This window comes from Monodon monoceros, unplaced genomic scaffold (genome assembly GCF_005190385.1).
Source record: "Monodon monoceros isolate NGI ecotype Baffin Bay Population unplaced genomic scaffold, NGI_Narwhal_1 Super_Scaffold_14, whole genome shotgun sequence".
Taxonomy (NCBI): Eukaryota; Metazoa; Chordata; class Mammalia; order Artiodactyla; family Monodontidae; genus Monodon; species Monodon monoceros.
In genome coordinates, this window is record NW_021703770.1 from 26,697,452 (window position 1) to 26,710,365 (window position 12,914).

General features: G+C 41.6%; 1 protein-coding gene across 1 annotated transcript in view; it reads left to right on the forward strand.

The window, feature by feature from the left end:
- Positions 1–9,202: 9,202 nt before the first annotated feature.
- The window catches only part of RSPO2 (R-spondin 2), a 161,731-nt gene continuing 158,019 nt past the window's right edge, over positions 9,203–12,914 (forward strand). Inside the window, exons 1-2 of the mRNA XM_029222943.1 lie at positions 9,203–9,243; positions 9,631–9,894. Of these exons, the coding sequence (XP_029078776.1) occupies positions 9,801–9,894 (94 nt within the window). The 5' untranslated portion in view covers positions 9,203–9,243; positions 9,631–9,800. The remainder of the gene's footprint in view (positions 9,244–9,630; positions 9,895–12,914) is intronic.

Consider the following 12,914-nt stretch of genomic DNA (forward strand, 5'->3'; position numbering starts at 1 on the left):
TGTTTTTCAAAAATATCAATGACAAACAATGACAAAGAAAGACTGAGGAACAGTTCCAGGCTAAAGAGGACACTGAGGCATGACAACTAAACGCAGCATGTGATCCTGGACTCAAGCCCTGGCTGAGGAATCAGTGGCTATAAAGGGCATATTGGACAACTGAGAACATTTGAATATAGACTGTGAATTAGGTAACGATATTTTATCAATGTTAAATTTCCTAATTTTGATAATGTTGAGGTTATATAAGTGGATGTTCTTGTTCTCAAGGAGTATACACTGAAGTATTTAGGACTAACAGACCATATTTAAAACTTACTCATCAATGGTTTAGAAAAAAATATGTATAGCTGTAGAGATAAAGTGAATGAAAAACAAATGCAGTAAAATTTAAATTATTAATGATGTTTGGAAAAGAGTATGTGGGAGTTTTTTGAACTTGCATCAAAATAAATGTTAACATAAACACTTAGGGAAATAAAGACAATCCTGCGTATTTGCTTTTTATTGTTTACCTTTTCCCAGTTAGCATATAGGCTCCATAAGGATCTTGTCTTCCTTTCTCACTGCTGTATCCTCAGCACCCATAACAGTGTCAAAATATAGGAATTTAATCATTATTTGTTGAGTGAATAAAAGAAAAACAAAGACAAGTAACAATAAAGTGGATTCCCATGCCTTTAATTTTTTTCTCTCCTGAAACCTTACTAAATCTTAAGTGAAATAAGTTTTTCAAAAGTTTTTCAAAGCTTAAGTGAAATAAGTTTTTCAAAAGTTTTTCAAAAGGGGAGAAAATACACAAGGGAAGGAAGAATTAAAGACAAGACAATAACTGCCGCCCCTCAACCCTCCCTCTTTGCAGAATATTGGAAAACTTTGTTCTGGGAAATCTAACCAAACCTAGTGAAAACAGTTAAATAAATTATATTTTGATTCTTTCCAATAAATGCCTCAGTCCGTTTGCTTACGGTCTGTATTTACCATACAGTAAAGCTCAAGTTGGCAAGCATCACCCAAGTGGTAAGAATTGTTTTTCAAAGATCAGCTTGTTAGTCTCTCACTTTGAAATATAAACAAATAGCCAAGAATTTAAAATATCAAGAAAAGCCTCAAAGATGAAAGATAAAGACCAAAACAAACAACAACTTGGAATAAACAAGACTATGAACAGTAAAGGAAATTTTAAAATCAAATAAGAGAGCTCTTGGAAATTAAAAACAAAGTGAGAAGAGCAATGGAAAACTCATTAGAAGACTTGGAGGATGAAGTTGAAGGAATATTCCAGAAAGTAAAGAAAAAATACAAAGAGATGAAAAATAGGAGAGAAAATATAGGAAAATTAGAGGACCACTCTAGGATGTCCAATATGTGAACAATAGGTATTCCCAAAAAAGGAGGAGAGAAAAATGTGTGTGTGTGTGTGTGTGTGTGTGTGTGTGTGTGTGTTTGTGTGGTGGGGTGGGGAAGGGGTAGAATCATACACCAAATAATTAAAGAACATTTATAGAACTGAAAAATATGAATTTTAAGGTTAAAAGGGCCATCAAACCTCTAACAATATCAATGAAAAAATATCCATGACAGTAGTTTCAGTGAAATGTCAGCCCTTCAATCTTCTGGGAGTGGGCTTCAGACAGGAACATGAGAAAGAATCAGTAATTAGAATGGTTTTGGCCTTCTCGAAGCAATATTGCAAAGTAAAATGCAATGGAGTCATGTTTTCAAACTACTAAAGAAACATAATTTCAATATAAAATTTTATATTATCCAAATAGTCAGTTGTGAGAGTAGAATAGGGACATTTCTGACATGCAAAATTCTCAAAAAAATTTTACCCCTATACAAAATTTTTCAGGAAACTCCTGGAGAATATCCTCCACCACAATGAAAGGTTAACTATGAAAGAGGAAGACATGGGACATAGGAAACAGAAAATCCACCAGAGGTGAAAGAAAAAGGGAATCCCCAGGAAGATGGTAAAGGGACATCCCAGAATGACAACTGTGTATCAGGCACAAAGGGTAACCAGTCCAGCAGAAGTATGCCAGAGTCTTCAAGAGGAACTTGGAGAAAATGAAACTGATGATCTACTTGGTAGGAAGGAACATAAGAGGTTATTAAGATGACCCGAAGAATGTTTGGGTTCAGTTTTTTGTAAGTCACAGAAAACTCTGCAGAGGAGAAAACAAGGTAATGATAATTTCAGAGAAAACAAAAAGTTGCACAGGAAAGTAACAGTAGTCCAGTTTACTACATGACTCAGCTCTGAATAACATAGTCAGACATAGCCACTCAATGTTGATCTAGCCATATTTGAAGGATGGGGTTGGTGGGTGGGGGGAGGATGGTGTGTAGGAAAGAAACAGGAGGAAAAGGGAATAAGTTATCATATTTAATAGTGGAAAAATCAGTTGATAATAGTTATATCAGCCATGGTTCAGTCAGGAGAGCAGAGTCACTGGGTGTTACAGATGGAATTATTATAGGAACTAGATCTTATATGATTGTGAGAAGAGCTGAGGAAGGGAAGATCTGGAAGGGGAATTGGAGGGAAAAAGAGGAGTCACTAATATGTCTGAGAAGCCAAGTGTGACCGACCACCATAGTGTGATGGCAAAGGGGGAATTTGTGGAGAGGTCTCTGGAAATCTACTGCCTCTGCAGCTGGTCATCTAGTAGTGGGCCTGGGGGCTCTGGATAAGCAGAGCAGCATTCAGAAGAGCAGGATGTAGAGCAGAGCGAGTTTCAAGCTGGTACCTGCTGTATACCTAGGCTTCTGTCTGTCACTGCATCATATTGAAAAAAAGACCTCCAAGAAAGTCTTGAATGCTGTTTCATTTCTGTCCCCCCAAATCCCATGTAAATTCCTCTTTTATTCAGCTCCAACCTAAAAGCATTACATGCCAGAGGATTTGAGAAATACAGTTCCCAACTTAACCCAAGTGATAGTATAAACCACAACAGTCCATCTCTTGACAATCTGGCATCCAATACATACGTCTTTTAACCACATTTAACTTCCAAATAAAGATAAATGCAAATTTATGCTTCTACAGTACATGGCACAGCTACCTGCACAAAAACATACAGACCGGCTTCCCGAAAGAGGATACCCAAAGTATCAAATGTCCCTTTATTAATCTTGGGGTGAAATTCATTCTTTTAGCTGAGTCACTCGCTATTTCATATTCGGTAGTTTAAATACTGAGATATGAGGTTAACTATCAATACAATTTACACAACTTAAATAGTAGAGGAGTAGGAGATGACAAAATATTGATATTTGTTATTTATATCAAATCAAGGAAGAAATACTTATTGCTGTAGTGTGTGTTTCTGAAGCTAGTTATGTGATTGTAATTGGTACTTATAAGTTACTTTTATCTAGGACTGAAGTAGATGGACAGCCTACTAAAGTCTTGATTTGTATAACAGAAAAACTTTAGGTCTGGCTTACAGAAGTGTAACTTGAGTCACCACAATAGTCACAGCCCCTTAACCAACCCAGACTTGAGCCAGTTCACAGCCCCAGAGCTCCTTGAATGAAGACAAGGTCAGGTCTCTTGAGCAAGGACTCTCACAGTAAATCTTTCTCCTGATCTCCCCCCACAGGACCTGGAGCCATTTACTCAGATTACTGTGTTTTGGGGAGGGGGAAATAACTAGACTTTGGTTAATTTCTTGACACCCAAAATATCAAGAAAAGGGGTTTATGAAGACTGGGTAATTGATAGAGTTTGGGCTTGGGTTCATCTCCCAGTGGGCCTAGTGGATCTCCAAATTCATGCCATGGCTATTTCCTCAGTTCTTGAATGAACAGTTGGAGTAGACGTAATCAGCAACTAGAACCCCTATGTTGATTCTTTGACGTATATATATTTGTATTGTCATGTGTATAAGGTATAAATTATTATTTTAAAATTTTCTATATTCCAAAATTAAAGCAGCTTATGAAGATGCATAATAATACTGCAAAATACAACATTAAAAACAGGTGAGAAAAAAATGGAGCAAGAAATGAGACTAGTACATAAAGTACCTGACCATTTTGTATACTTGCTGATGGTAAACCACAAATTTGCTCCTGAATAATAACACAGTTCATTATAACCATAAGCTAAAGACAAATCAATTGCTTAGGAGAGGTGGATCTACTTGGGATATCAATACTGAAAAAAGTTCTGGGGAGGGTTTATTCCTGCTCTTAGGGATGCTTGTCCTATTGTTCATCTCAATTAGCATAACTAATTGAGTGTCCACAAACAGTGAAAAGAGACATTCTCTTCTATTAGTGAAAACTGTGTCTCATTCTTAAAATAGCTGAGAATCTTTATCTCTTGTTATTAACCAAGTGTAGTAACACTTCCTTCCAGCAACCACATTCACACAAAAAAGAATGGAAATGACACTACTTTAGTTCAAAAGAGTTCAGAATGCACAAGATTAAATAAAGAGAATAATTTTAAAGCTTCAGGTCAAATCTTGAGTTCTTTTCTTATGAGCTGGTCTGAGTTGGACTTCCTTTGAAGAGAGCCTCCTGGATCTCTTCCATGGGGATGAAGAGCAAAATGAGAAATAGGCCTTATCACATCAGTCTACAGAAAGAGTTCTCAAGTGGCAGGACATAGTATTAATATTTGGAGGAGTCAAATATTTACACATTTTTCAAATGTTAAATAAGTGATTATGATGTGGCTTTTAAAAACAACAAATTAGCCTGGATAAGGACTGGTCAGTGACCTGGTTGAAGATCTTTCGTATCAATTCATTTAATTATTTCATACAAAATATAATAAGTGAACATAAGTTATCACATGCAGCTAGCAAAATGGACATTCAGCTTATATTTAACAGAAAAAAATATCAATTTTGATACAATGACAAAAATGCCATAATTTGTTTCAAAGTAAATAACGGATAAATTCTAGACTGGAAGAATAAGTATGACACCACCAAATTTCAACAATGAATCAGAAGATTGTGGGAAACTTTAAATCTGAGGGTATGAATCTGATAACATAAAAGATAAGAGAAGTCTAAATCAATTAGCTAATAAAGATGAGAGTCAGAGCCAAAGTCAACCAAATCTGTGAACATAAATACTCAGGAAAGATTTAGAAAATGTAAACTCTATTCTGTTGCAGCCACATCATACTGTCATAAAATCACTAACGTCTTATGGTTTCTAATATCAAAAAAAGTATCTTAGAAAGATCCCAAATAAAAACTTAAAAAGAATGGCATGGGGAAGAACTTTTTACAAGTGTAACACAAACATAGAAACTATAAAGATAAGACTGACAAATTTAACTACATAAAATTATTTAAAAAGTTTTAGCATAGTAATGTACATCAAAAGTAAAGTTAAGAGACAAATGATAAACCTGGAAAAATATTTGCAACTCAAATAACAAAAGATTATATATATAAAACATAAATTGCTTGGGCATATTAAAGATGCATAATTTCATTTAAAAGAAAAGAAATAAAAATTAAAACCATTGAGATACCACTTTTTGCCTAGGAGTATCAAAGATCAAAACACATTGGCCGGTATATAGGGAGATGGGCACTTTCATACATTGTAATTGGATAGAATCTCTGTGGAAGGCAATTTTAAGGATACACATACACACACACACACAAGTATGTCTAACTGTTTGATCCAACTTTTCTACTTTTAGGAATTTATAATAAAAATTTAAAATGACCCGTGAAAAGGTTAATTGAAGCATTGCTTATAACAGAAGAAGAATGTAGATAATCTGAATGTCTATCAGTAGGGACCTGGCTAAATACAACCATACAATGAAATGATAGGTGACTGTATAAAAACAACAAGAACATTTGCTATGAACTGATACCGAATGAACTCTAAGATGCATGAAAAAAATCGAGGTGCAAATTAGTGAATAGAATATTCTACTAGTTGCCTAAAAGGGTGAAGAATATATATGTGTATACACATGCATTTTCTTGATAAGCACAACATATCTCTGGAAGTATACTAAAAACCTGGAAGGTTGTACATGAATAACTGGCTGTTTCTGAGGAGGAGAACTGGCTGGCTGGTAGAGAGGCTTTTCCCTGTATGCCCTTTATTAACGATTGAATTTTAGCTGTATGAATGAATTACAAGTCAAAAAAGTAAAGTAGGCAACTTGCTTCTAATCTATAACATCATCTCCCCCCCACCCCCACCCCCACCCCACCGGCACTCAGTTAACCTTCTCTATCACCAGTGCATGGCATGAAGTCAACCTCGTCAGTACACTTCTCTGTAAACAGACACCAGACACATGCCTATTTATAAAGCACGTTTAATGAAACCACCGTCTAAACGCAGTTTGAAGAAAAAGCCCATTGAGTCTCCAAGATGGAGAAACTGTGAACTCTGAGCCTCAACAACAACGCTTTCACAGTTTAGAAATGAAAGGACACAGAAATATGGGGTTAAAGTTAATGATAGTTTAGGATCCACCAGGGATGTGTTTTTTAGTAGCAAGAACATTCCTGGGTTCTTGAAATCAGGAGAAATATTCAGTGAATGGCAAAAAAATAAAAGGAAAAAAAATTCTGCTTTATCAACAAACTAGCCCAAAGAGATTTAGTGTGAGATTCTAAGTACCCCAAGAACTAAGTGTGACAGATCTTTTTGAAGTTCCATGGTGTCCTTTAAAAAGCACAGACAGACCAGGAGAGAGCACAAGGAGAAAGGAATTAGGAATCTTCTTTGCTTCTAGTGCCTGTTCTTGTCTTGTTAAGAGCATTAACATATCTTCAGCAGAAGTGGTGCTGTTAAAATTCTTTTTTTGTGAAATGGATCTAGGAGTTCACTAAACCGAAAAGTATCTCTGGTTTAAAAAATGCCATCAGTGCAACCCAAATGATTAAAATTTTGGAAAGTAACCTTTGAAGACAGAGATTGAAAGTGGTCTGTAAGTTTAAGGATGACAGTGGCTAACTCTCATCTTTCTATATTGAAAATTCATCAACGATGAGTGTGTCCTGACACTGTTAGACTCTGTAGCAAACTTCTTAATAGAAATAGAAAATTGATTGTAAACCAGAACATGGTAGGGGTGAAAGAGATCTTGTTCTAATTTCCTAAAAATACCAACAAGGAAACAGATCCAGAGACTTGCCCAAAGTGACCCAGGTGGTTAATGGTAGAGCTAGATCTACTTGGTCTTGTGCTTATTTTTGTCTTTATATATTTTAAAAGACACTGATGACCACTAACCTTGAATGAGTCCCAAGGCTGTACAGAAAGGTAGATGGCTTATTTATAGAGGACTTTGTTCTTTCATGGATTTAACTCCTTTAGAAGTGCAATAAATTTGGTGTGCGCATGTGTGAGTGTATGGGAGAAATGGTATTTCTGATGATTGGGGGATATTCACTGGAATATCATGTCAAATGCTGGGCCACTCCCTAAACTGAAATGTTTCCTATCACTTCCAAATTCTGTGACAAAAATCAAAGACTCTGAAAGCTGAGAAACAGATCCACTGTTGCTGTTATGTGCTTTGTCAACTCTACTTGTGCCCTATGAGCCAATCTCAGGGGCTGAATTTTCTTATGTGGGAAATGGGACCAGGGACTTCAACTCAGATTGACTTGGGTGTTCTCAGACATACATAAAGTGAATAACACTAAAATTCTTAGCACATAAATACTGCTATGTAATAGTGATTCCATTAAAATAATTATGGATAGACATTAATAAACATGACTATTTTAATATTCTTGTTGTTTCTATATGATTGTCTCAAGTCTCCAAACTTCCGAACATCTTCTGAAACTGAAGGCATAGAGAAAGAAATTTAAATGATACAAAATGCTAGCATAATAATATGGTACCTGAGGTCATATTTGCAAACATTCCTACTGCCATAGTTAGCAGTATAAATTCTTATCTTTTGCCTAGGGGGTAAATACATTCATTCCTACAGTAATGAATTCAGGACAGAAGATTTCACCAGAATGAAATCAGATAGCGTAAGTGTATTTAGTGTAACACTTTGTTAAACAGAGTATTCCCCAAACTCAAGGCACCTAAAAGTTCAATTCAGGAGACTTTTGAGGGTGGGGGAGGGAGGAAGATTATGAATGAGAAATACTTCAGTAGAAAGTGAACTTTTCTTTGAAGAACCAAGGCCCCAATTTCTAGCGTACTCCAAGAAAGGGATCAAAGTTTTTTGTAAGTTTTTCTGGAGGAGACACAAAGTCAAGAAGTACAACCTCTAAGGATAAGCAAAGTATTGGAATACTCTTTTTACTCCCTAAACCGAAGACGCGTTTTAGTTTCAGCCTTTCTAACATCTTCCTGTAAAACAAAGCCAAGACGTAAAACTTAAGAGTGGCAGAGGTGTGGCATCTTTCGGGGTGCGGCTCAAGTTTAAACGCCACTTTAGAAGCAGCCGTCCCGGCCGGGAGCTCGGAAAGGAAGGTTTAGGAGAAGCCATCAGTCAGTCAGATCTTCCTGCTGGAAGGTCGGCGCTGAGGTTGGAGTCGACCCCGGAGCAGCGGAGAAGACGCCTTGGGGGTGAAGACAGCTGGGCCGTCAGGCCAGCACAGTCAGGGGGCACCTCCACCTCAGCTACTCTTCAGTTTAGCCACCCATTCCAGGAAAGCCGGGAGGGGATTCGCCTGGGGTTAGGCCCGCTGCAGGCTGTCAGCGCTCTTTAGGACCTCAGGGAAACCGGAGAGGTTCTGGCTTTAGGACCCAGGAACTCCGAGGCAGCCCTGACTTAGTTGCCTTGGACCACAGCACCACCTACTTATAGAAGCATCCCGAGCCTCGGCCCGACTGCATCTCCATCGGAAAGTGAGCTCGCCATCCCTTCGGCCTCCCGGGAGCGTTCTGTCTCCCACAGCTTGGAAACGGAGAAACCTTAGCTGTGAAGTGGCTGTGGAGAGAGCTCTGGAAACCGCACAATTGGACAGGGACCCAGAGAGTGAGAGCGGGCGTAACCCTTGCCGTAGGATCGCACACACCGGCGGGGACGCAGCATCCCAGAGGCTGCGGACCCGCCCGCCCCGCCGCGCTCCTGCTAGGCGCGGTCAGTCCAGAGGACCCTCCGGGCACTTCGAACCCAAGGCAGCCGCCGGGATCCCAGAGCTGCTACGCGCTCCCGGCGGGTCTCGGCAAACTTTTCCCCAGCCCACGTGCTAGCGAGGCGTCTCGCTTTCCGAGCCCTGGATGGAGCTCCGCGCCTAGGCACGCCGCACAGCCTGAGACGTAAGTGCTCACGGTAGGCGACCCGCGCCTGGCCACCGCGACCACGGCGCTTGGGTACCCCACTGTGGGACCAAAGGACCGAAGAGCGCGCCTTTAACCCTGCACCCTCGGGAACTGTGGAGCTCTTTTCTTTTCCGGAGCGCCCGCGCAAAGTCCTTTCCCCCGGGTCGGAGCCTATAGGTCTGCAGAGGTTGCTAATTCACTGATTGTAATCACCTTCCTCTCCAAGTTGCAGGCAGCTGTGCGCTTGGGGTTAAGCTGCTCCGCAGCTCCTGCCAGGCAGTGAGTTCGCTTCCCCCCTCCCTCCCCTTCTTAAATTGGGACGCGTGAAGAGGCAGCTGCCTCCCTGGGCCTCTCTCCACCCGGCTTCTCCTCCTCGTCTCTCAGGTTCAAGGCGGAAAGATGCTGGTTGCGCCGAACTGACCAGTGCAGGCCCCTGGGCTAGTGGCGACTCCCCCTCGGCGTCTTCCTCAACAGCGCGGACGGCGCCGGCTCCTCGGATGAGCCCTCCAGTTCCCCGACTTTGAGAGGCGTCTCTCCCCCGCCCGACCGCCCAGATGCAGTTTCGTCTCTTCTCCTTTGCCCTCATCATCCTGAACTGTATGGATTACAGCCACTGCCAAGGCAATCGATGGAGACGCAGTAAGAGAGGTGGGTTCTACCCTGCTGGAGGCGCGTGGGGTCGGGGTCGGGGGCGCGGGTGGTGGCGCTCGCTCAGGGGCTCAGGTGGGCAGGACCGTGCCCTCCACCCCCCGCCATTGCGCGCCACCGCTCCCCGCTTTCCGGTCTCCAGAGCTCTGCCGAACGCTGTCTTTTCCGTGCTCAGAAGGCGCGGCGAGCCGGAGCGAGACGCGCGGCGAGCCGGGCGTCCTGCGGGAGTTCAGGGCTGAGCGGTGCGGTCCGTACCCACGTTGACTGCCGAGCTTCTACTTCTGAACTCTTCTCTCTTTCGGTCTCTCTCTCTCTTTTTTTAAGCCTGGCATCCTTTTTTCTTGTTCTTTTTGTCTTTTTCTCTTTTTAGCCCTCTCAACCATCTTCCTTGCAGCTCATCTTTCTCTACATTCACCACCCACGTGCGCCCCAAGTCCTGACCCCAGATAGCTTTGGACACGGCCTACTACTCGGCGTGTGTGTGTGTGTTGGGGTGGGTGTGTATGTCTGTGTCTGCGCGCGCGTGTGGGATCGAGAGCTGGGGAGGGTTACCAAGTCGATGTGGAGGACCTGCATTTCTAGGAAAAGAGCAACGTTGATTTCTTTTTCTGGTCTCTAAGACTAGGTGGGATGACGTACTGAACTTAGCGCATTGAGCGGCAACTCGTGCGCACGTTTTTTGGGGGGAACGCTTGCTTGCAGGGTGATGTTTTGGAGACAGGCCCGACTTTGCCCTCTCTCTTTACTCCCCTCAAAAGCAGCTACTTCTGAGAGAAGTGCCGGCGCTCAGTGAAACTCACTTGCGGCTTTTTGACCTCCTCCTTCCTCTCCATCACCTGTGTGCACTGCGGGGAGGCGAGTGGAAGCCTTCAGAAAGGTTTCAGAAAGCTAGATTTCCTGATGATTTAGTGCGCCTGTATTTCTGTCTGCGAGTTCTGCTGCGGCTGCAGCTAGTCCAACTGCGTTTTAGGGGAAGGGCTGCTAAACACTGTTAAGTCCCCTGAAGGATTTAAACGCAAACCTCAACACCCCCGCTCCCAGCACGCACAGCCCCACCTTGCAGTACTGCCTCACGGAAAGTGCACAGCAGCCCCTTAGAGTTTATCCGTCTTGGTCGTGCAGTTTGGACTTTTGCGCAGTTAGAATTTGCCTTGAGGTTAACAGATTTTGATTTTTCTGGGATATGAACGTCTCGCTCGACTTGTGATGCGGTTTATTTACAACTCGTTTCGTGGAATCTCCAGTCCTGCATCCAGATTTTGGAGAGAAGTTTCTGCGCCCTAATTTTTCAAAGCTTTTTGGGATGTCGTTAAGCTGTTCTCACCTACCCGCAGGGCTGAAGGTTGGCCGGCCAGAGGGCAGAACTCAGGGTAACTTGGTGGAGTGCGATTGCCGCCGCCTCTGCTCTCCAGTTGACACTATGGAGCTGTGGTTTATGAGAAGGATACCCCTTTCTCTCGCCCTCATTTCTCTTACTCTCCTTGTCTTTCATTTCTGACATTTGGAAAATGCTTACTTTCAGAAGTTTTTCTGAATAAATGTACTAGGGAGGAATTTCTTCCCAGAGGCCATGAAAGTTTGATACTGATATCAGTCTTGCCAAAGTCCCTTTCCATCTCCTTCACCTCCCCTCTGCCTCCTTTCTCCACTCCGGTATCTTCTTTCCAGGTATCACTCGGTAGAGCTGACAATTTTTGATTACACTGGTCTAAGTGGTCAAAGTGTTTGGAGAGGCTTCCCTACACCCCACACCCCCTGCCCCCAAGTAGACACTGCAGCCTATTTGGTTGAAAAGACTAAAGTGCTTTAAAATGTTCAAAATACAAACTATCTAAACTCCTTTGCCAAATTCTTGTTTATTAGATGACTTGCTAATTCAGCGATGTCTTTCTGATCCACATTGCCTGCCCCATTGTGGTTGAATTGGGAAGAATCAAGCATGTTGCTTTAGTAGAACTTAATGCAGAGATGCTCTTTGGTGGAACATGACATTACAGCACTCCTGCGGCCAGAAGCGATACTGCATGCTTTCCTTTCCAGTGCCATCTCCAAAGTTCTGCCTATACCTCCTCCTATATCTGATGCAAAACCTATTTGTTTCAAAGCTGCTTGAGCAAAATCTCATGGCAGTTACCACCACATCCCCAAGTGCTGACGTTTAGAAACCCAGTTCTAAAGTGTGCAGTAGTAACTTTTGCCAGACAAACCTTTCAATTTAATAAAATTCAAATGCTTTCAAGTACATGTAAACTGGTAAGGTTGTAAAGAAAAAATTCTATCAAAATGTGTGTGTTTTCCTTAACAGATGTCCCTTCCCAAATCTCAAGCTTCTGGCTAAAATAACTGCAACCCTTAAAAGTGACCACACTATCTGTACCAACAAAGGGCGTACTGTGTTTTTAATTAAAAGTGGAACTACTTAAAGTGCTGGCTAGACAGTGTAGGGTGATAGTAGCTTTTCTGCTTTGCAAGGAAGCTTAAGGATTGCATTGTGAGAGTATTGAAATGAATAGAGATCTAACTCAGGTTGTGTGAATTGTCCCTCTTCACAGGCTTAAGCTGGTTTTAATTGATCTCATGTCCACTGATTGATCCTACACCAATTGTTGCGCATACCAAACAATTGGCTTTCCCAAAGGAGATTGATTTAAATTAGTTCCTTGGCGAATGCTTGACTACTAGCCAAATCATGTCAGCAGTGACAGTTGACATGCTAGAGCCTATTGTGGTACCAACATTTCCCCCTTTCCCTTTGTTTTGGATAGTGGCAGTTAAGTATTACTTTCTAGGAAGAAAAGTGATTAGTACATTAAAAAAAGGTGTTGTGGCTTAGAAGATCAGTTATTTTCTTGGCTTTGTGCTGTGATGTCGGCAGCAGTGATACCAGGATTGGTTAGGCTAATGCCCGGGATCTGATTCTTTTTCCTTTTTTTCATATTCCATCTGCAAATAATCAAACCTTCACTGTGGAGCATTCTCAGAACTCCTTTGGCATTATGTTTAGTCTGCTCTATGATCTC